The 23,516-nt window shown below is 57.5% G+C and overlaps 1 protein-coding gene across 3 annotated transcripts; it reads left to right on the top strand.

Moving 5' to 3' along the window:
* Window positions 1–790: 790 nt before the first annotated feature.
* On the top strand, window positions 791–23,449 carry Sh2b3 (SH2B adaptor protein 3). Of its 3 annotated transcripts, none has more exons than XM_006970761.3 (8): window positions 791–931; window positions 9,384–10,061; window positions 19,908–20,009; window positions 20,088–20,179; window positions 20,255–20,349; window positions 20,430–20,644; window positions 20,739–20,910; window positions 21,013–23,449. In XM_006970761.3, the coding sequence occupies exons 2-8, from the start codon at window positions 9,411–9,413 to the stop codon at window positions 21,333–21,335; spliced, it is 1,650 nt and encodes a 549-aa protein (XP_006970823.1). In that variant the 5' UTR covers window positions 791–931; window positions 9,384–9,410; the 3' UTR covers window positions 21,336–23,449. The 3 variants fall into 3 exon arrangements, with proteins under 3 accessions (XP_006970823.1, XP_015852379.1, XP_042124405.1); XM_015996893.3 differs by having other exon boundaries at window positions 923–1,062; XM_042268471.2 differs by lacking the exon at window positions 791–931 and adding an exon at window positions 7,836–7,966.
* The last annotated feature ends 67 nt before the right edge of the window (window positions 23,450–23,516 follow it).

Genomic DNA, 23,516 nt, shown 5'->3' with positions numbered 1-23,516 from the left:
AGACGTGGAAGCTCAAAGGGCTCGGGTGCCTGGGGCGAGGAGGAGCTCTTGGAGAAAGTTGCATCCAGCTGGAGAGCGGTCCGGGCGGCCAGGTAGAACACGAGCCTAGCTCCGGGCCCGTTCCCGGGACCTGGCGGACCTTAGGTGGGGGAGCGGAACCCGAATGGATGGCGCAGCCGAGGCAGGTCGGACGGGTCAGAGAGCGGGGCTAGGGCTGGGCTGGGCTGGGCCCCCTTCCCCCCTAAGAGGTGATGAAAAAGCCGCGGTCGCAGTTGCTAGACCCGGCCGGGAGAGCGCAGATAAGACCCGGCTGGAGGAGTCCGCAGGGGCGCGCCCCCACGAGGTCCCGAAGGTCGGGCGGCCCCGCCCCGCCGCGCGCCAGGCCCCGCCCCACCCCTTCCAGGGGCCCCGCCCCGCTGAGGCGGGCGCGAGAGAGGCGGGGCCAAGCACGCTCCGCCCCCTGAGCGATTCCCTTCCCTTTAGGGGGCGCGACGCGACTTGGGGCGGGGGCGGGAGAGAAACTGAGCGAGGAGGGCGGGGCCGGGATAGGCCCCACCCCTCGCTCGCGGCTGGCGGCAGACGGGGCGTGGCCCGCCGTGGCCCCGCCCCCGAGCCGCCCTCGGCTGCCGCGCGCGCCGCTCCGCGGCCGGTTCCTCTTTACATAACGGCGCGCGGGGCGGCATGGGCTCGGGCCGTCGTCTCCTCCCGGCCGCCCGCCCGCCCAGACCGTCACGGGCCACGGGGCCCACAGGGGCGGCAGCGGTAGCGTCCCCGGGGCGGCCCGGAGCCGCGTCCCCCGGCTGCTGTCAGGCGCTGGCGGCGGAAATGAGGCGCTGGCCGTTTTCCGAGCCGGGGTTTCCTGCCTGAGCGCCGAGAGGCCGTGCGACGACGACGCCATGGGCCGGCCGGGCCCCGACCCGCAGCTTGCGCGGTAAGCGCGGCCCCGCCGAGCGCGCTTGGAGGAACCGGGCGGCCGCCTGCGCCCCGCTTCTGTTTTTCTGGCGTTTCCTCATTCTGTTTCTCTTCCCCAATCCCAGAGACCGCAGCGATGTGGGCGCGGAGGTCAGTGCTTGCAGCTGGGGCCTCCCGGAGAGGGGGCCTGGCGGGGCGCCGCGGGAGGAACCGAGAGCCGCCCTGGGGACACAGCGTGCTTGGCCCCTGCCGGGGAAGGGGGGCGGCGGACACGTGTGTCACTGACCTGACAGGCGGAGCAAAATCGGCCCTGGTGATCTGGAGGGGTGGCATACCGATCCCTCCAGGCGGAAAGCAGGCAGAGGTCGTGGCCGGGCAGGCCCATGACAGGCAAGGGTTTTAGGCTCTTAGGACACGCTTCTGAGCCTTGTCCCGCCGGCCCCCCCACCGGGAGGGGGGCTCCATCTGGGCCAAGGGATGAATACATTCTGGAACTTGTGCAGTCCCTATGGGCCCACGGGGGCGGCCAGCTGGGGAGGGACTGACCCGAAGCAGCAGCAGCAGCAGCAGCAGCAGCAGCAGCAGCGTGGTCTGGGGCCCTCAAGAGCTGGGCCGTGGCAGAGGAGGAAACAGAGGGTCCTAGAGACAGAACTTGAATCCTTCCTCCCTCTGCTTTGTAAGCTGAGAGCGAGCCGACCTCAGTTTCCCCTCGGTTAGGCGGGTAATAAGAGATTTGCGGTGCAGTTTTAATGAGGTGTAGTTTTAATGAGGTGTAGTTTTAATGAGGCTGGTGTGTGGCAGTCACCTGTGCCGGCCTGGCCTGGCCCTGGCAGAGAAGATCTCAATTACAGGCGTTTCACACTGTCCTGTTTTACGGACCCGAGCCGTGGGACCTTCCTTAGCTCTCCTGAGCACCCGCTGCTCTGGGGTTCCCCAGATCTTTGGGTGGGGGAACTCTGAAGGACCCAGGCAGGGTCAGGTGACAGCCCCTTCCTGGTCTTGGTCTCTTCAGTTGACACCTACCTTCTTGTGATGACCACCAGAGCACAGAATGGCTTGAGTCATGGCAAGGGTGTTATCTGTTTGGTTGAGGTCATTTCTGCTCCTGTTCCTTCCTGCCTCGGTGGCCCCCAAGTCTGTCACCCAGTGCCTGGTCCTTCCTGTTCAAGAGGTAACCTTCTTAGACGAGTTGAGGTCCTTTGAGCAGCTGGGCCGTGCAGTCAGCTTGTGTACCTGAGGAAATCTCAATCCAGCTGGGACAGAGCTGGAGGTACTTGGGTGCCCTTCCTGGCTTCCAGGCTCAGGGTGCCCTCTCTAACATGAGTGACAGATGGAGAGCTCCGGTGACCTCACAGGGAGCTAACGGCCCCCAGCTTGGTCTTATACTCGTGCAGAGCACGCCTTTGGGGTCCATTGTATGTGGGGTCCAGCCTATTGCCTCTGAGGCTAGTCAGCTTCTGGATCTCCCATTGCTGTGACTCTTTGGGTGGTCACTTAACCTCTCTGAGGCAGAGTCATCCGGAGTGGGAAGGGATTTAACTGCCGTGGAGTCTGGCCCACACAGAGATGGAACAGATAGCATTGTTGGAATGGGAGGCCTTTCCTCTCACGTCCCCACTTCTCCTTGGGGGCAGCACGCAGGTAGAGACTCAGGCTGCTAGCTTTAGGTGTGAGGCCCTGGGCAAGTGACCTGCCATCTCTTGAGACCTGCCCAATGTGGACCAAGTCTCTGCCCCTCTAGGGTGATGGCTGTGCCACGTGGGAGCCTGCCAAGGAGTAGGCATTCGAACTGGGTCGGCTGTACGTGTGCTGGCTGTGAGGTGTTAGGTTGGTGTTTTACCATCTCTGAGCTACAAGTGTTCTCAGAGCTCTGAAGTGGGGTGCTTGCTGAAGGACAGTTGTTCCGAGAGAGGCATGCAGTGTCGGCATGAGGTTAGTGCTCGGTAAGTTCAAGCTACTGCTATTAATCCCGGCATGGGGTGACTGGCACTTAATTGCCAGGCTTCCTGGGAAAACGGTCCCTAGGGCCCCCGGGTGTTGAGCGGCTCTGGTTGGGCGGGGCGGGGCAGGAAGCAGCTCCCATCTGGAGTGTCTGCAGGGGCTGCTTGCTCCTGCCAGGCCTGTTCCCAGGCACCCACCCTCCCCAAGGAAACTGAGGCTGGCAGGCTGCCTAGAGGAAATGACTCAGTGGGGGTCACTGGCTGAGTCATGCCTAATTGGACCCAGGAGCCCTGCACCCCAGCTCCCAGCTTCCGGGGGCTTGAGGTCCCTCAGGGACTGGGTAGGTCTCAGGCCTGGCTGCATGTCCATGGCCACGGCTCGACACCACCTACTTAAGCCCCATGATTCAGACAACCAGTGTCCCTTGGTCAGTGCTCTGGGGTCCCACTGACCACCCCTGGGCTGTCTAGCCCAGTGTCCCTCTTCTCATGGGGACAAGAGACAGGTCCCTAAGGGACCTGATGGCCTGCCCCACCCTGGCCAGCCGGAAACCCAGCAGCTGAGCAGATGGCTGAAAGATTTTTCCTCCCACACAACCCTGTCAAGGGTCGGCAGGGGGGCCAGCCCCCCCCACCCCCCGGGCTTCCTTGTGAGCCAGGCCTGGAGCCCCTTGAGGCCTGTCCGGATGTGCCCCCCCAGCTGCTGTGGGGGTGCTGCTTGGTCCGCAGGGAGGCCTGGAGGGAGGAAGTGTGTGCCCTGCTTGTGGGGCTGACTCACGGCAGCTGACTGGGGGCGGGGCCAGACTAGGGGTAGGGGCTCAGCGTGGCTGCTTGAGGCAGGAGGTAGACTTACCTTTCAGACCCCACACTGGTGGCCTCTCCATAGAGCCCAAGGACTGATCTGGGTGGGAAGGGGCGCACAAGGGTCAGGGGCTGTTGGTTCATTCTCCTTAAAGCCCCAGGCAGTTGAGGAGCTGGGAGGCTCTCCCTGATAGTGAGGTACATCTTCTGCCACCACCTCTGTAACTGTCAACCCTGAGGCTGGTGAAGGAAGCCCTGACTGGTAAAGAGAGGGTACACTGCTCTTGGGGGCTGGCCCCCTGCTCTCCCCACCTCTTGGAGCCTGTCTGGGGTAGTGGCTGTCTGGTGTCAAGTTGCCAGGGGCAGGGTACACAGGAGGAGTTAGGGTAGAGGAAGCCGGGTGACGCTTCTCATTCTGGCAGACTGGGCCAGCCTGGTGACCCCTGAATGGGCCTCACTGACTGTCAAGTGGTCTAGCCTTAGTCTTTCAGGGCCAAACTGATTCCTATGCACCCTGTTTCTTGTGGGCTAGAATTTGAGTTGTGTGCACTGGGTCTTTTCAGCTCTGTAGCATAGTCTGTTTGGAGGCCTCCTTGGAGGAGGTAGCCTTTAGAGGATGGTGTGGGGCTTCCTGTCCCAGCATCTAGGGGTGGAGCAGGTACAACTCTTGGGTACATACACACGGAGCAGCCCTCCTGGCCTGGCAGGTGGAGTGTTCCAGGCGTCCTCTGCACCTGTGGGATGGGGGTGGTGGCCAAGCTGAGAGGCTGCTGAGCCAGCTTTACAGTCATGGGCTGGGGTGGTCACAGAGTCCCCTCCAGCACCCCTCCATTCTCGCTGACTGGACAGGCCCTCTGTCCTGGGGGTGGCTGTGCCCGAGCAGGAGCATCTCAGCTTAGCTGCAGCTCCTGCGGACCAGCACTGCCTGCCTGGGTTGCCTGTGGCTGTCTGTGGCTGTCTGGGGGCAATGAGGGTGTTCGGAGATGCCACTCACCTCGCTGACTGCAGGGAGCTAGCTGCCCTGCTTGTTTGCCATGGGGACTTGGGGACAGGGGAACAAGCTTTCCAGGGCCCAGCTTTTCTTTCTTGTCCCCGCGGCTGAGCCCAGGTGGGTGGATGAGGCTGTGTCCTCTCTGTGGGGAAGGGCAGGAGAGGAGAGCCATACTGACAGAGCCTGTCACGAGCTGACCCTGGGGCTCCTGGGGCCGAGCTCTGTGCCTTCCTTCTCTCAGTTTCTCCATCTCATCCCAGGGTTGTCACAGCTGAGCAGCTGTGCTGCATCTCCTAGCACATGGAAAGTATTCAGTCACTGAAGAGGACCATCTTCCTGCCGCCTAACCCCCCTGGCCACCCCGCCTGGAGCCACCTCGGCCTGGGACAGTCTGTGTTCCACAGCCATGCCACCCATACTGTCTGACCCAGAACTGGGTGCCTCCTAAGGCTTGGGCTTTGCAGGTGGGCGGCCTGATTCACCTCCATTGCTCTTCTAAGTGTCAGGGATAAGCAACACAGCCGTTCTCTCCAGCCTGTGCCACCCTACCACAGCTTTGAGTGCCGCCGACAGGTGCCTATCAACGCCTGTCTGCCTGTCCTGCTGCCTCTGGGCAAGGTGTAGTGGGGGCAGCGCCCAGGGCTGTGGGGTAGGGTCCTAGAGGGGTGTCCTTCCTCCCTAGGGGTGTTCTTAGTGCCCCATGTTGGAGTGGGGCAGGTGGAGTGCCAGCCTGCCTTGCCCAACTGCAGAGGCACCTGGGGGCACTTGCTCTGAGTGTGGGTGTGGTAGGAGCGCCTCAGAGTGGTGGAAATGGATGGTACGCAGTATTTCTGGCTCCAGCCCGTGTTTGTGAGCAGGCTGGATGGAGTCTGTCCCCTCTGGGTGGCTGTGGGTCCTTGAGCAAGCCCACCTCCCATGCCTTGATTTCCCCATCTTTAACCTGAGCCTAAGGCCAGGACAGCCAGCTAGTGAGGGTTCGGGGAGCCTGGAGTAGAGCCGTACATTTCAGTGGGAGTGGGTGGGCTTTCCTTGTGCACTCTGACTACTTCTGCAGTTGGTCGGTTTGGGCTGTGGCAGGCCGCTGGTCACTTGCCGCTTCAGCAGAGCTGAAACAGTCCTGCATATTCTGGGCTGTGCTGTAAGCTCTCCGCAGGATGTAGAAGTTAGTTCCTGGGGTGCATTTGGGCTCTTTGGGGTTCCCTCTGTGAGTGCTGCACTGGTCACCCTGTGGTTTCATTCCTGCACCCTAGGGGTTCAGGGAGGCCTAGAGTTTGTCTTTGAAGAAGTGGTCAGAAGGGTGCCTAGCCAGTGTCCCCTTTGTGAGGGGCACTGGGGTGTGCGCACAGCTGGACCTGGCTCGCAGCCTGTGTGGAAGGTCCTGCCAGGGTCTGCCTCTGCAGCTGATAGACAGAGTGACTAGGCACAAGTTCCAGATGAAGGGGCAGGCAGGCTAGGAAAGATGGTGGCCAGTGGGTGGTGTGGTCACCAGGCATCTGTCTACCTGTGTTTATCCTTAGACTGGCGTGTGGCGCAGCTGTAGAGCTGCTGTATGTAGCCTGTGGGAAGCCTGGGTTCTATCCCTAGCACCACAGAAACCCAGTCCATGTCCAGAAACCCAGCTCTCAGAAGCTGGAGGCGGGAGGAGGCCAGCCTGGGCTACATGAGGCCATGTCAAGAGGAAACAGTTCTTTATGCCAGGCCTGCAGGAGGAGGATGTGCCCAAATCCCGTTTGGGCTGTGTAGTGAGACTTAAAGTTGTGTGTGTTTCATGGAGCCCCTGCTGTGGCAGGAAGTGGATGAGAGCAGGTGTGCCCTGGTCCCAGGGCCATAGTCTGGTGGAGATGGCCTCTGACAAATCCCCACTGCCGAGGACAGTTGTGAGCAGTATGCTGAGGACAGATTCAGGACTTGGTGCTTCTCTTGTGATGTTATGAAAGCAGAAAGAATCCAGCCCAGTGGCCCCTGCAGTGTGAGGATGGGACTGGAGCTACGATGTGTGCACTCAGCTGTGGGTCATCCAGGCTCTGAAGGCTGTGTCAAGGCCTGGTGTGTGGGAGTACAGCACTGACTAAGGCTGGGACTAGGTGCTCCTCATGGGGAGCTGGGCAGAGTGAGATGGGCTTGGTTAGATGTGGCCTGTTCCTTTCTGCCTCCTGGCTTTTACTGCTTCCTATGTGCAAAGTGCCTACTGTGTGCTAAGGACCTTACGGTATGGTATGCAAAGTACTGACAGAGTGCAGTGTCCCCCCAGTGAGAGCACGGGCCTCTGGACTAGAGCTGAAGTGTCCTGTCATGCTGGAAGTGACTGTCCACCCTTACTTGTCTATTCTGGGTCTCCAGGGCACAGGCCACAGAGGAGAAAGTGCCTGTGGTAGGGATAGCAAAAAGAGCCCCACTTGTGGGCCCAGCCGTTCCCCTCTAGTCATGGCAAACATTTTATGATTTTAGGTGCATTGGTGTTTCATTTTTTGGTTTTTCAAGACAGGGTTTCTCTGTGTAGCTTTGCCTGTCCTGGATCTTGCTCTGTAGACCAGGCTGGCCTTGAACTCACAGAGATCCACCTGCCCCTGCCTCCCTCTGCTGGGATTAAAAGTGTGCGCCACCACCGCCCGGCATGCATTGGTGTTTTGCCTGCATTTATGTCCTATGTGGGTGTCACATCACTTTGAGCTTGATTACAGACAGTTGTGAGCTGCCATGTGGGTGCTAGGAATTGAACCCGGGTCCTCTGGAAGAGCAGCCAGTGCTCTTAACTGCTGAGCCATCTCTCCAGCCCCCTAACATTTAATGAGCTGGAAATTGAGGTTCAGAGAGATGCAGTCTGGTGACAGTGTCCCCACAGCCAGTGCCTGGTCCCCTTCGCAGTGAGCCCTGGGGGACGAGGTTGGTTTGTTTTGAGACAGGTCTCCTGAAGCCCAGGACGGCCTCCAGTTCACTGTGCAACCACAGATGATCTAGAACTCTTGACCATTCCTGCGCTGGGGTTATAGGCACATGCCACCACACCAGCTAAGGTTTAAATATCTTGCCTGTTACTGTTGTGTCCCTGGGGCCGAATGCAGTGTCTGGTACACAGTGTATTGTGTGGGATCAATGGGTGGGTGGGGATGGAGGTGGGTCTTGTTCACGGGTCCTTGCATCTGGCCTGTGACAGGCAAGCTGGGTGGGTGGCCCTGTTCACTCAGGCTGAGCTTCAGAGATGTCCCTGTGCCTGGCTCCTCCGTGATTATCTTCTCCAAGGACAGTGCAGGGGTGACCCACTGACTGACATCTTGTCTTGCGCCTGTGTCTGCCTAGAGATGCCTGCATCCCTGTGAATCTGGTCAGTACAGGCTGTATGTCATCTCTAATGGGCTGCCCCCACGCTTGCTACAACATTTGAATGAGGACAGCATCCCACTGAACTTTTCCAGACTCTAGGCCATTCTCAACTGAGTCTTTAATAACGCTGGGGATGACTCCCCTGTGACGTGGGAAGCTGAGGTGGAGAATCACTTGAGGTCACTCAAGATCACGTGTAACTAGTGAGAGGTGGGACTGGGATTTGGACGTAGGCTTCAGAGTCCATGTCCCCAACCATGCCTTTTAGAGATGGGCAGTAACCCGCTACCTTAGACCCTCCCCTGCGAGCCAAACCTGCCCCAGGTCTACTGTTTCAGGACGGACTGCCTGCCTGCCAGGCCTGTCCTGACCACCATTAGATGTGTTACCGTGCCGGAGAGGGACGTGTGAGCCTTGGGTTGCATGCTCCGTGAATAAGGTTCTATAGGGTGGACTGTTGGGCCTGATTTCGGGGTGACGTTGGTGCTTCCTGGAGGAGGGGGTAGATTGCCTCCTGCTACAGGGCAGAGGCAGTGCCCTGCTGCCGCAGCGTTGGGGCAGGGTTGTCACAATGGCAGGGAGCTGTGGTCAGGGCTCTGGACGTGAGCAAGTGTTTACCCTGAAAACTTTCAGCTGTGGGAAACGGGTGTAAAATTACTCTTGATATACTGCCCCTACAGAAGTTGTACTGCGGGCTGGAGAGATAGATGGCTCAGTGGTTAAGAGCACTGGCTGATCTTCCAAAGGTCCTGAGTTCAATTCCCAGCAACCACATGGTGGTTCACAACCATCTGTAATGAGCTCTGGCGCCCTCTTCTGGCCTGCAGACAGAACACTATATACATAATAAATATTAAAAAAAAAAAAAAGTTGTACTGCAGCTGGGTGGTGGTGGTGGTAGCGCACGCCTTTAATCCCAGCAGAGGGAGGCAGAGGCAGGAGGATCTCTGTGAGTTCGAGGCCAGCCTGGTCTACAGAGTGAGTTCCAGGCTAGGCTCCAAAGCTACACAGAGAAACCCTGTCTCGAGAAACAACAAAAGAAGGTGTACTGCTTCACAGAACACACCCTAGGTAGTAAAGCTCCGGTGGTTTAGTCTTCAGCAGCCCTGGGTGTCACTGGCCAGTTTTACTTTGGGTGGGCAGTTCCCCTCATCCAAAATTTTACTCCCCATGGTCAGCCGCTTGAAACCACTAGACGGAAAATTCCAGAAAACCCCATGCATGGCTCTGAGAGGCGCTGAGCTCTGGGAGTCCCACTTGAGTAAGCAGCTCCTCCCCGGTGGCTCTCGCCTCCCCACTGTATCCACCTTGTATGCACTGCCCGCCCTGCTCTGCTGGTTTCCACGTGCGGGGTGCCCGGGGTGCCCGCGGGGGGCGGGGACGTTCCCTGGCTCACTGCCCTCTGTCCTGTCTTGCAGCCCGGCCGCCCCGCCTCGCTCTCCGCCATGAACGGGCCCACCGTGCAGCCGTCCCGCACGTCCTCGGCACCCGCGTCGCCCGCGTCCCCGCGCGGCTGGAGCGACTTCTGTGAGCGGCACGCCGCGGCGGCGGCGCGGGAGCTGGCCCGCCAGTACTGGCTGTTCGCGCGCGCGCACCCCCAGCCGCCGCGCGCCGACCTGGTGTCGCTGCAGTTCGCCGAGCTTTTCCAGCGCCACTTCTGCCGCGAGGTGCGCGAGGGCCTGGCGGGGCCACCGGGCCGCGACTACCGTGCCACTGCCCCGCATCACCGCCCCGCGCTGCCCAAGGCACGCAGCTCCGAGGACCTGGGCCCGCGGCCGGCCTGCGCCCTGCAGCACCTGCGCCGCGGCCTGCGCCAGCTCTTCCGCCGCCGCTCGGCCGGGGAGCTGCCGGGGGCCGCCAGCGACCCCAGCGACCCCGACCCCTCCGCCGCCACCAGGCCGGGCCCAGCCCGCAAGCTGCTACCCTGGAGCCTGCGGGAGCCGCCGGCCGAGGCGCTTAAGGAGGCGGCGCTGCGCTACAGCCTGGCGGACGAGGCAGCCATGGACAGTGGCGCGCGCTGGCAGCGGGGTCGCCTGGTGCTGCGGGCCCCCGGTCCAGGCCACGGCCGCCTGCTGCAGCTCTTCGACCCGCCCAAGGTGAGCGCCCTGCAGAGTATGCAACAGCATGCCCATAGCTCGGTAGGCCTCTGTGGCCCGGACTCTTCCAGGACAGTGAGTCTGCGATCCTGGAGAGTCCAAGGTCACGCTGTGGATGGGTTGGAGCAGGTTAGTTCGGAGTCTCAGGAAGTCCCGAAGGGCTGAGTGGCACCCCGTCTACCTGCAGTTTCTTTTCTGGACATTTGTTCCCTCCTGGCTGGTGGCCAGGGCAGGTGAGGCCCAGGGTCTTTGTGCTGTGCGGCAGCCGCATCCATCCCTCCTACGTGGGTGTGTGAGGCCCGGCTGCCTGTCTTGATTTCCACTCCGTTCTCTGTGGTCCCATTCAGTGTGACAGAGGCTGTAGGGTGAGTGGAGTGAGCGAGCCCAGCCCCAGGGCACTGATGTCACAGGACAGATCTTTGTCAGCACATACTGTATGCTAAGCACACATTGGGGACTGGGAAGTCACCTGTCTAGTGGAGCTGTGGAAGGAGCGAGCCCCCAGTGAACATGCACTTGGCACTGTTGCCAAGGAAAGGCAGTCAGGTCCGCTGGGGCGGCCAGGGCCTTGTAACACAATCTTCCCTACCAAGGACTGCTGAATGGTGGTGCTCTGAAGCTCTGAGTTTGAGTGTGCCCCAAATGGCCCAGAAGCCCCTGCATCTCCTCACCCTCTGCCTTCTCTCTCTACAGTTTGGATGTCTGGTTTTGTTTTTGAGTAAGGTCTTACCTAGCCTAGCCTGATCTTGAACTAGTGATGTAGAAACTGACCTTGAAGTTGGAGCCTCTTGTCTACCTCCTGGGTGCTGGGATTATTGGCATGCGCCATCATGCCTATTTTATGTGGTACTGGGATTGGACCTGGGCATTGTACGTGGTTGGTAGGACTCTACCCAGCCACATTCTCAGTCCCTATGTATTTATTTATTTTATTTTTTAAGATTCATTAAAAAAAAATTTAAGATTTATTTTTTATGTGCATTGGGATTTTGCCTATATGTATGTCTGTGTGAGGATGCTAGATCCCCTGGGACTGGAGTTACAGACAGTTGTGAGCTGCCATGTGGGTGCTGGGAATTGAACCTGGGTCCTCTGGAAGAGCAGACAGTGCTCCTAACCGCGGAGCCCTCCCTCCATCCCCATGTGTTAGCACGCATGTGCCCTCAGAGGTCAAAGGTGTTCGGTGCCCTGGAGTTGGAGTTAGAGGTGGCTGTGGGCCCTCCAGCCCGTGGTGTTGACACTGTGCTCTTCAGGGCGCGCACTGGCCCACAGCTGGCTCATCACAGCTGGTTCAGTGCCGGCCTGTTGTTGAGGGGTTGGTGGTTTCTACTCCAGTGCTTCCCCTTGGAGATGGGGTCTTGCTTAGATCCTCTTGCGTCAGTCTCCAGTGCTGGGACTACAAGTATATGCCCTCACACACTTGGCTTTTTTGGGACTTTTCTGAATAATGTCATAGTGACATTTGCATATAAGTTTCTGCAGGGCATGTGTTTTCATTTCTGTTGGGTGTATTCCTGGAAATGATTCCTGCCGACACCATGGCCTTTCCCAAGTGGTGTGGCAGTTGGTGTTCCTAGTGGTGGCGGCGGAGAGACCCCTGCTTCCACAGCCTCACCTACTCTTGAACCTACCTGGTCAGTTCTCAGGAGCTTTAGTGTCTCATGCTTACTGTGACTGATTCTTGTGTCCTTCGTGTGTGTCTGTGTGTGTGTGTGTTTGGGCACGCAGGTGCATGTGTGTGCGTCTTTGTTCTCCACCCTATTTTTAGAGACAAGACCTCTGAACCTGGAGCTCATCAATCCAGCTAGCCCCCCTGGCCAGGGAGCTCCAGGGGTCTGTCTGTCTCTTCCCTGTGCTGGGCTGTGCCCAGCGGTTTCTGGATTGTTTTGGGTTCTCATGTCTGTGGGTCATGCTTTTCCAGCTGAGCCATTCAATAAGCTGCTGTTCCCGTTTCTTAGGACCTCCCGGAGCTTGAGTGGAGTACAGGCACTCCTTCACTGCAGACGTCACGTCGCACAGTGTGGGCTGCCTTTTTACCAGCACAGGCTTTCCCCTTTTATGTTGACTTACTCCTGTAATTTAGCCTGTGGCAGGGGCGGGAGGGGCCGTGGCCTGTGTGTCTAGGTCAGAGGATGACTTACGGGAGTCAGGTCTCTCCTTTCCACTACCCGGGTCTCAGGGAATAGAACTCAGGTTGCCAGGCTTAGTGGCAAGCACCTTCCTTTACCCGATGAGCCATCTTGACAGATTATTTTTCTGAGACACCATCTCCCTGTGTAGCTGAGGTTGACCTTCAACTCATCAACCTCCTGCCTCAGCATCCTAGGTGCTGGAATTATAGGTATGCGCCACCACACTGGATAAGAAGCTCCCCATTTTAATGCTTTCTGTATCCTGCTTAAGAAATCTTGGTCCACCCCAGGCTTTGTGAGCACTCAGTCTTTTTCCCTGGAACTTTCATGTAGGACTTCATGGTGTGGCCGTGGGCATCTGGGCTGAGTTGGTGTGTGGGTTCTGGATATGTGGCTGTGTGCTGGAGAGACTGTCCTTCCTGCTAGAGTCCAAGGTCATTTGATGCTGAAGTGCTCGTCTATGGGGATATGCTTCTGGAAGTCTCTGTCCTGCTAACCAGAATTTCTTATGCGAACACCACTGGCTAATTGCCAAAGTTTCCTTGCCTTTTTTCCCCTCGCCCCAGACAGGGCCTCACTCAGTAGCCTGGGTCGGTCTAGAAATCACTACGTAGCACAAGCTGGCTTCCAACTGAATGCAGTCTTCCTGCTCCAGCCTCGAGTGCTGGATTACAGGTGTGTGCACCACACTCGACTCCTTGTGAATCTGGAGGAACCTGCTGACTGGCAGCAGGGGCCCCAAGGTGGAAGGTGTGGAGCATATTTGAAGGAAGAGCCAGGAAAGCTGCCTGGGTGGCATGGAGGCCATCCTGAGGACTTAGTGCTGTGTTCCAAATATGTACACAGGGGCGAGTGAACACTTATCCTTATTCGTAAGATATTCTCCCGGAGGGAGAAAAATCCTAGTCTAACTGGGTATGGTGCCACTACCTATAATCCTTGTAGATGGGAAGTGAAGGCATCAGGTCAAGGTCAATCTTAGTTACATAGCAAAATTGGGGCTAGCCTGGGCTACATGAGTTATACCTCAACAACAGACAAAAACCTAAGTCTGGGCATGATGGACACACACCCCCTCCCCCTCCCCCAATTACCCCAGTACTCTGGAAGCTGGGGCAGGATGATTGCGTGTCCAGGTTGAGCCTAGGATACAAAGTAAGCCCATCTCAAAAAATAGAACCAGACATCTTGAGACTGACACAGGAAGGTCCCTGTACCTGGTCTTCTTACCTGTGTGGTCTAGTAGAGACCAGAGGACATCACTGGCTGAGCGGCCTCTGTGCAGTCTCAGGGCAGTGGCCTCGGATGCTGTGTGGGTGCTGTAGATGTTGGGGCTGAAGGCAGTCAACATTTCAACCAGTGCCTCAGCTGGAGGTGCCACCGAGGTCCATAGGGAGCCCCAGCCTTTGCACCTCCAAGGAACCAAGGCTTGGGGCTGCTGGTCCCTGCTGCTCGGCCCATTTGGCAGAGGTGGTTCCCAGGCCTGGTGACTTCCAGGGTACTTGTGCTATCCTTAAAAGGCAGGCAGCCTGGTGGCTCTCCCAGCCCCTTGGAACAACAGGTTAGACCAGGCTCAGCCCTCCTTTGAGACTGAGGCCTACTGGTGCCACTCCCTGTGGCTTCTGTGGTGTCAGGAACTGGAGTGACTTTGGAGTTCGCCCGGGTCAGGCCTGCAGGAGCGGTTGCTTAGGGAGAAAGGTCTCACAGCTGCTGGTGGCAGGGGCTTAGAGTGTGGAGTGCTGTGGGAAGGGAACCGGGTGTAAGGCACCCTAGTGCCAGGGCTTTCCTAAGTGTGGCTGTGTGGCCTGAAATAGGTGCTTCAGAAGCTGGAATGGTGATGGTAGGAGAGCCATGCACTTGCTGGGCAGGAGGACTGGGAGGCTAGCAGACTTGAGGAGCCCAGGGCACACAGGGGCCTGGCCTCCCTTCCTCCTGCTGTGTGGGAAAGAGGAAGCAGAAAGAAAGGGCTGGCCACTGCCGGCCTGGCGGTTTCCTCTGGGCTGGGGAGGAGGTGGCGGGGAGGTGGCAGGAAGCCCCGTCCTGTACCCACCAGCTCTGCCGGGCTCCAGGCTCTGCTGTCCTACAGCCCGCCCCCACCTCCGCCCAGCCATGGGAAAGGCACTTGACCCCTGAAAGCCAGACCTGCCTCGGGACCATTCCAGCTGTGTCCCTGGTGCAGGGCTTTCCCTGTGACAAGCAGTATAGCTGACTGGGCATGGAGCCCTCCCAGCATCCCTTTGAGGCCCATCATGAAGTCAACCTCCAGATAAGACCGGAGGAGGCAGAAGTGGGGTCTTGTGTGAGCACAGGGCAGAGGACATTAGGGTTGGGATTGTGTTTAAACCCACACATGTGCAGAGCAAGCCTGCTGCAGAAGCCACACCCAGATGTCCTAGTGCTTGTCGGGCTCACCCACCTTGGGCCTCGGGGCAGATGCCTACCCATCTCTGAACTGTGAACAGTCAAGGGGCTTGCTCTGGGCCTAAAAGGGATTGGAAAAAGAAGGGGGGAAAAAGGAGGTCCCAGGGCTCCCAAGGGGCCTGCTGCACACACAGCCATTTGAAAGCATGCTCCCCTGGTCAGCCCCAGGCCCTGCTGACACAGCAGGCGGTGGGGTCACTCAGGCTTCTATCGCTCCAGGGCTGTGATGCAGGAGCAGAGCATGCACAGACGGGGGGAGATGCCAGGGAGTTCCGACCCTGGAGCACCCCTGTCCGCTGCCACCACCTTCATGGCGTTGGCCCTGTGGCTTTGTGGGGAGCCATCAAAGAGTCGGGGCTCTAGGCTCAGTGTTGGGGTCATGGTTAAGGGCAGTGTGGTGGGCACTGGGGAGGAAGCATCCGAGCTCCTAGTTTGGCTTATGTCCGTGGGGTGCAGCTCTGGGCTGAGAAGTTGACTTTCTGGTCCTCAGTTTCCCAGTGGTAGACAGAGTGCTCTGGTACATTACCATCCTGAGGGGCAGGAACGACTCTGCGTGGAAAACTCCAGCCCAGAGCTGGGTTTCCCAGGTGGGCCCTCCTCAGTTCTGCGGCCACACTGGGAGTCCTCAGTCCACTGCTTTGTGAATGGACGAGGAAGCAAAGGCCCCAGAAGGGCTCCAGGTGGCCCTCCTCCCTCCCTCTTCCGGCTGAGGCTGGGGTGAGTGGATGGAGACCCCGAAGGAGACAGGCCACCTGGCCTTGGCACCAACACAGGTGCAGCAAAGTCTCCCCCTAGGCAGTTGTCTGAAAGGGGCACGTGGCCTCCGAGTGCTGCCACCGTCTAGGGAACTGACGGGGTTGCCTAAAGTAACTAAAACCACAGATGGGCTCCCCAACATCCTCCTACCCTGACACATCCGAGTGTCTCCTTGGGTTGGGCTCCTCTCCTCACCCCAGGGTCCAGATTCCATTGGAAAATGATATGCTGCCGAGATGTTCACTAGTTCGGAGGGGCATGGCCATCACCACCCTCTCCTAGGACATTAGCTGAAGGACTCAAGCTGGAGGTGGCCTTTGTATATCTGCATTGCATCCCTTACGTTTCCAAGTCACATGCATTATCTTGTTCCTTTTAATGGTCAAATAATATTCCCTTGTATGGTTTTACCATATCTCCCAACCCCTAAATCATGAGTAAGTGGGAATTAGGCTGTTTCCACTTGGGGAGGTTTGGCAAATAATGCTTTGAACATGCTGTGTAGCAGGTTAAGGAGCTGCAGCATTACAACATAATGTGGTTTTCCCACAGGAGCACGGACAGGTCCTCCCTGACTCGCCACGCCACGGCTCCACGTTGGCTGCAGCTGGCGGGACCTGAGCCAGGACTGGACTTGGGTCTCTGGCTGGCTAAGGGTGTCTTTCCCACACTCAGTGACCTTTATCAGGGGCACTGTCTTGTCACCCCACTCCCCACTTTTACACTGTATCTCAGGCTAGCCCACAACTTGTAGTCATTCCATCCCAGCTTACGGTTTTCATTGTGTGTCTGTGCATGTGTGCGCTCTGGTGCCTGTAGAGATCAGAAGAAAGTGATTGCCAGTCACCAGGGAGGTGCCAGGAACCAGACTGGGTACTACGCACAGCACAAAAGTGCCTTTTTTTTTTTTTAAGATAAAATATTTATTTTCTATTTTAGGTGCATTGGTGTTTGACCTGCATGTATGTCTGTGTGAGGGTGTTGGATCCTCTAGAACCAGAGTTAGAGTTGTGAGCTGCCACGTGGGTGCTGGGAATTGAACCCAGGTCCTCTGGACCACTGAGCCATCTCTACTTTCAATACAAAGTGCTCTTAACTGTTGAACTATCTCTCCAGCCTCGAGCCCAGGCCTTTTCGGTTATGAGTATGACTGGCCATCTGCTTGTGTTTGTTTTTCAAGACAGGGTTTCTCTGTGTAGCCCTGGCTGTCCTGGAACTCACTCTGTATGTAGACCAGGCTGGCCTCGAACTCAGAGCCTGCCTCTGCTTCCAGAGTGCTGGGATTTAAAGGTGTGCACCACCACATCTAGCTGCCTTTCCTCTCTTTAAAAAACACCTGGCTCACTCCTCTCGGATCTTGAACTCCCTGGCATAAAGTTCTTTATGTCTCAGAGCCATCACTTCTTTCCAGCCTTCATTTTCACCCCAGAAAGGTTTCTCTGAGGACCCTGATAATCCACCTGGCCTTGACAGGCAGAGTTCTGGGGCTCCCTTCAGCTTGTGAGGGTTCCTGTGGGGCTCTTAATAGGGGGACCCCCTCCCCAAATATAGCCTGAGATGATTTCAAGGGGTCCCTTTAGAACTGTCTTGCCCCTTGGTCCCACTGGGTCTTTCCCCTCCATCATACAATCTTCATGCCATGACATAACAGTTGCGTTGTGTTGCTAGCCTGCAAACCCCACCCCTTGGAAGCACGTTGCTGGGCAGCCCATGTTGCGGTGTTGGCCAGTTCTGAGGATGTCCTCTCTGGCTATTGTGTGACCACTGCTTTCAGGCCTCTGGGACCACCCTGGCGCATGCTGCCAGATGTAGCATGAATCTTAAAAGTTCTTATTAATAAAACAAGCTCAGAGACAGGTATTGGGGTGAACACTGGATGATCAGAGAAGCAGAACAAGCCACAGCTTCCTCACCTTGACAGTTCCTCAGCTGGTCCTGTTTCCTCAGACTGGAAGCTTCTATGTCCTCATCCCAATGGCTCTCAGCTGAACTGCTGCTTGAAAGCCTGAAAGCTTAACCAGCCAAAAAAGCTCCTAGTTTCTGGTCCTCACGTCTTATATATCTTTCTGTTTTCCACCACCACTCCCTGGGATTAAAGGCTGCTTTTTGGGATTAAAGGTGTGAGTCACCATGCCTGGCTGTTTCCATTGTGGCCTTGAACTCACAGATCCAGAGGGATCTCTGCCTCTGGAATGCTAGGATTAAAGGCATGTGCTACTACTGCCCATCCTCTATGTTTAATATTGTGGCTGTTCTCTTCTCTGACCCCAGGTAAGTTTATTAGCGTGCACAATATTTTGGGGAACAGTACCACCATAGCCAGAGCTCTTGCCAAGGGGCCTTTATGCTCCATCTTGACCCTGTAGGGAACTCTGGGGGAATAAAGGTAGCAGGACCAGTCCAAGCCTGGCTAGCAGGTGCCATGAATCTGGAATTTGCAGACTTTCTTACCTGACCCTAAGTAGCCTAGAATGAGAATAAGGTCCAAGAAAGAGGACAGAGTCAGGAAAACGCATGGGCTCAACAGTCTGCTGCTAGACTGGTCAGAGTCCCTCTTCAGACTGACTTCTGGTCTAGTTGGCTTCTACATGTCTCTGCAGTCTGACTGAAATCCATTTTGGAACAAAGTGGGGTATTTGTGTTTTTGTTTTGTTTTGAGAAACAAGGCTTCCCGTTATCTGGGAAGTTAGCCCCCAGCTCCTGCCTCCATCTCCCTAGTGGCTTTTTGACAGGATTGTCCCGTCACTGGAGTGGGTGTTTTCCATCACCCCGGGTTTGAGGACGGCACTGGGGCTGGGAGAAGACAGTGACAAGTGGCAGGACTCAGTTGCCTCAAGGCCTTGTGGGGCCTTTCTCCTGTCACAGGGTGGTGGTCGAGCCTGGCTCTAGGCTGGGAGCTGCTTCAGCCTGGGTGACACCAGTGAGGCTGTGTCCTGCTGTGCCATTCACTAGGCACATGGCTTCTTGTGAGGATTTCCTTTCTTGGGTAGGTGTGGCTTCCTTGGGCCAAGTGCCTTCAGGGCTGCAGCAGTCTGCTGAGATACCGTTGGGTACCAAAACAGATCCCTGCTGTCTGTCCCTTGACACTGAAACTGTGTGGCTTTAAGAGTGACCAGGAATCAGCACAAGGACCCAAGAGGAGGCCACGGCTCTATGTGTCCCCCCCGCTCATGGCTCAGCAGGCTGGGGGTGCAGTGGCTGGTGGCAGGACTCCTGACCCCTGCCGCCTCCTGGCTCTGTCACTGCTGGGACTAGAGAGACAGGAGGCAACTGCAGCGACACAGTTTCCGCCATCATCCTGGCGACAGCTCAGGCCTTTTCTTCCACCATCAGACCCACATCAGCTGTCAAAAATACAGTTTGGAAAAGGGCAGCTCCCATGGCCTGGGGATGTAGAGGAGGGAGGGGCAAGACAAAGTAGAGGAAGGTAGAAAGCCAAGGTTCACTGTGGAAATGCGATTACTAGACTTGACACTGAGCACCCTAACAGCCAAAACCCCGTTTCTGGGCCTGGAAGTCGATGGTCTGGAGTGTGGTGGTTGGCGCCACTCCACTCCCACTGAGAACTCTCAGGGCCTGGCCATTTCAGTGCCACGGCTGTCCTGAGCTGGGTCGAGGGGGAGCTGCTTATTGGCCAGGCTTGACCAGTGAAGTACGCTGGTGAGGAAGAATCCAAGGCCTTCAAGTGTACTTAGGGTTCTGCTAGAGACCCCCCTCTCCCCTCCATAGTCCAACCAGATGGGCCACAGGGCCAGCGCTTGCGTGCCCTGCCCTGGCCTAGTCCAAGCTCAGGCACCCCCAGCAGGCAGCTCAGAACAGGCACTGTGGTGCCAGGAATTGGGGAGAATCCCAAGTCTGGTCAGCACACCGCAATTGTGGACAAAAGTAGGAATCATTTGGCCCATCTCCAGCAGCCCCCCAACCCCCTCATTCCAAGCTGACGGCATTGGGGTGGACTTTTCTGTCTGAAGCTGGGGCAGGGCAAGAAGCAGAACAAGCCCGGCTGGGTCTGATGTTCTCGGCTAGAGCACCTGGAACTCTGTCTTGTCCTGGGACAAAAGCCACAGAGGGAGGGGAAGAGGCCTGTCAGATCCTTCTTCCTTCCTACTGACCCAGCTCTCCCAGTAGTTGATGTCTTAGCTCTGCTGGAAGCTGGTCCTCAGCCATCTCAGCCAGCAAGAACAATCTTACCATCAGAGGAAATAAGGACCAGAGGTCAGGGGAGTGAGGGCCTCCCTCCTAGGAACAACCCTGACCCTAAGCTTTGCCTGAGAACTGGCATCTGTGATGCCAGCCAAACCCAGAAAGGTGGCACCTTCCAGGCATGTTGTGCAGCCAACTGCAAGGACTCTTGCAGCTGACCGTGTGGGCTATCCCAAATCCACTGGGCGGTCGGGTGGGGGAGGACTAAGATGCAGAAGGGCGTTCTGTGCCTCCTTCCTCTAGTGCTGAGAGACTGAAGACAACCTAAGAAGCCTTGAGGGGGGGTTAAAGTCTCCACGGGCAAGCCTTGAGTGGCCCTCTCGTTTTTTTCTAGAGCTCAAAGCCCAAGCTGCAAGAGGCCTGCTCCAGCATCCGGGAGGTCCGGCCATGCACACGCCTGGAGATGCCTGACAACCTCTACACCTTTGTGCTGAAGGTGAGTGCCGGGACTGTGCCTCCCTGGAGGGAGATGTGGCTCTCCTCAGATGCAGAGCTGTATGCTGCCTCTCTGCAGGTGCAGGACCAGACAGACATCATCTTTGAGGTGGGAGACGAGCAGCAGCTTAACTCATGGCTGGCGGAGCTCAGAACAAGCACAGGCCAAGGGTGAGGCCTGCCCCTGCCCAGCTTCGCTCTGATCCTCCTGCTGGCTCCCTCCTCACCCAGCCTCTTCCCCTACAGGCCGGAGCGCATGGACACAGAGCTAGCCCTTTCCTTCGTGGCAGAGCCTGGCCCAGCCAGCTCTCCAAGGGGAAGCACAGACTCCCTGGACCAAGGTATGTGTGCGCCAGACCCTTGGCCTCGGGGTCCTGGACACGTGGCCCCGTGCGTGTTACCACCACCATCCTTCCGCTAGGTGCTTCACCTGGGGCGATGTTGGACCCAGCCTGCCAGAAAACGGATCACTTCCTGTCCTGCTATCCCTGGTTCCACGGCCCTATCTCCAGGGTGAAGGCCGCACAGCTGGTTCAGCTGCAGGGCCCTGACGCCCACGGCGTGTTCCTGGTGAGGCAGAGTGAGTCCCGGAGAGGGGAGTATGTGCTCACGTTCAACTTACAGGGCAGAGCCAAGGTAGGGCAGGGACTGGCGGGCTGGGGTGGGACACTTCAGCCTGGGCGCGTGCAGCAGCAGCAGCAGCAGGCTGACGCCCTCCCTCCCTCCCCAGCACCTCCGCCTGGTGCTCACGGAGCGTGGACAGTGCCGTGTGCAGCACCTGCACTTCCCCTCGGTGGTGGACATGCTCCGCCATTTCCAGCGTTCCCCCATCCCGCTCGAGTGCGGAGCAGCCTGTGAGGTCCGGCTCTCTGGCTATGTGGTGGTCGTCTCCCAAGCACCAGGTAGGAACCCAAGTCTCTGTCAAGGGAGGGCTGGTGTCACGGAAGCCCAGGGCTTGTCTGCTGCACTTCTTCACTGTCGAGACTCACCTCTGTCTTCCCCAGGTTCCTCCAACACAGTCCTCTTCCCTTTCTCCCTTCCTCCCTGGGACTCGGACCCAGGTCTTTCCCACCTCCACTCTGCTGGCGGTCCCCCCAGCCTTGGCACAGAGGCTCTCCCCGGCCGAGGGACACCCCCAGAGCAAATCTTCCACTTGGTGCCTTCTCCTGAGGAACTGGCCAACAGTTTGCGGCACCTGGAACTGGAGCCTGTGAGCAGCGCTCGGGACTCAGACTACGGGATGGACTCCTCTTCCCGGAGCCACCTTCGGGCCATCGACAACCAGTACACCCCCCTCTCACAGCTGTGCAGGGACGCAAACTTGTGAATGTAACCACCCTCCTTCCCTCCAGGGAGCTCCAGGCTGCGGTCAGCCTCCCCAGCTCAGATGTGCCCTCCGCCGCCGGGCCGCCACAGGCCCGTCAGCACAGCCAGCCCTGGCTTCCCCACTGTTTACAGATGGAGTTCTTGTGCACAGGTGCCACTAGCTGGTACCCTAGGCCCAGTCCCCGACCCAGAGGAGGGGGCTCCGGGCCCAGAGCTGGCAGTGGAGACTGACAGTCAGAGCTGACGACAGACTTCCTTCCTAGCAGGTAGGGTCAGCAGGAAGCACAGACAACACTAACAAGTCCCCGTCTCCTTCCCGCTCTGCTCCACCAGGACCCGTGCCATTCTCAAGTCAGGCTAAGAGGCCTGCCTCACTCACCCGAGCTGAGCCAGCAGGCTCGTGTCCTTGTCTGCTCCTCTCAGGACGGTTGCCTGCTATGGGTAGCCACTGTCCTCCCTCATGCAGAGAATGAAGTGTGTCACCCTTTCAGGGACATCCAGGCAGCAGACAGAGAGGAGGGCAGCAAGGGACGTCCTACCCCAGTGCCTTATGTGTAGAAAACAGGACTGCTTTACAGCGGCTTTCCAGAGGATGGGATGAGCAGTGGGGAGACCCGCACAAATGGAAGGCTCCCCGGCCTGTGCAGTGGACCCAGATTTATAGCCCCCCCCCCAACACTCTTCAAGCATCTAGTGGCTGGTACCGTGCAGAAACCCCTGTAAGAGGTCACAGTCAGTGTTCTGTCGAGGCGGCGGCAGCAGGGTCCCCGGTGGAAGGCTGTGCGCCCGCACACGCAATCCCCGTGTAGACAGGGCTGCACTGGTGTGGCCTTTCCCAGGTGTGTGAGTTCACAGGGACTAGAGAGGGCAGCTCCTGAGCACAAAGGTGCCAGTCGGTGCAGCCTTGGGGCTTTTATCAGCGGCTTTAGGGAATCACAACTTATCTTGGACGCGTTGGTCGGAGGTGAGCATGCTGAACCCCTTATCTGTTTACCTCTGTACTGTGCAAGCTCATGTGGCCCTGAGCAGATGGGGGTGGGGTGGGGTGAGGGGTCAGCCAGCTGTGCTTCGCCTTGAACACCCACCACTGTGTTCACGGAGCAAGGCACATCCCACATAGGTACAGGTTTGTGTTCCATCTTTGAGAACTAGCTTTTCTTCATTTTCCACAGAAGTATGAACCAAAGATATAAGCAATATTCAGTCACTGGTCCAGACTCTTCTCTAAGCTGTGTAGGGAGGAAAGGGGCTGGGTGGACAGCGGGGTCCCTGCTCGTGGCCGGAAGCTCAACCAACTTCACGCTAGGGGCACTCACCTCTCCTGGGCCGTCAGACACAGCTCTGGGCAGAGAGGAGCACCTCCGCCCCGCGGCATTGGGGCTCCTCCGCTGTGGATGGCTTCCTTTCGAAAGGCCTCTATTATGACAAAGTCTCATGGCCCTGGGACAGAGTGGCGCTCAGCCAACACCTTTTCTTTCTGCTAGTGTAGGTCCAGTTGGCTTGAAGGGGAGCTCAGTGAGGCCCCATTCCCACCCCAGCCGTCCCGACAGACCGCCGTGGGCAGGTGAGGCCACACTAGGCACAGGGGAGTGGCCCTGTAGAGACTCTAAGTGCGGCTCCACAGTCCCTGCTGCTTTCTCCTGACTAGAACGACACACTAACAGCCACCAGCACCAAAGAATTAAGTCAACTAACCTGCCTTGACTTTAGACCAGCAGTCCACATGGCTTTATCTGGTATCAACTCTTCTGCCTTTGATCATTTCTGGACCACAGGAAAAAGGAATAGTGATTATTACAGTTTTGGGCCACACAACACTATTTTTACATAAGTTTCTTAACCTAAAAGAAGGCTTCATCTCTTCCCTGAGGGCTCTTGTTCAAATGTTACCTTAACATCACGTGACAGACTGTCGTCCACTGCCTCCTAATGAAGACGTGTCTAACAGCCAGTGTGGGGCTGGGAACGGGAAGAGGGGATTTAAACTTCTATCATAGGCAGAAGGTGTTTGGCAAATCTTTGTTTTATGTACTGTATGAGTAACTTATTCTTGAATAATGCAAATTTTGCTACCGTGTACAAATCGCTATATGTGAATTAAAAAAGTTTTCAGAATTATGGCCACGATCTCTGCCACACCACTCCCTCTCCACTGAACTTAGAGCAGACAGCTTGGTTCTCC

The sequence above is a fragment of the Peromyscus maniculatus genome, chromosome 23, assembly GCF_049852395.1.
Source record: "Peromyscus maniculatus bairdii isolate BWxNUB_F1_BW_parent chromosome 23, HU_Pman_BW_mat_3.1, whole genome shotgun sequence".
Classification (NCBI taxonomy): Eukaryota; Metazoa; Chordata; class Mammalia; order Rodentia; family Cricetidae; genus Peromyscus; species Peromyscus maniculatus.
The sequence above is the reverse complement of the archived record's forward strand: the minus strand, read 5'-3'. Positions and strand labels throughout refer to the sequence as shown.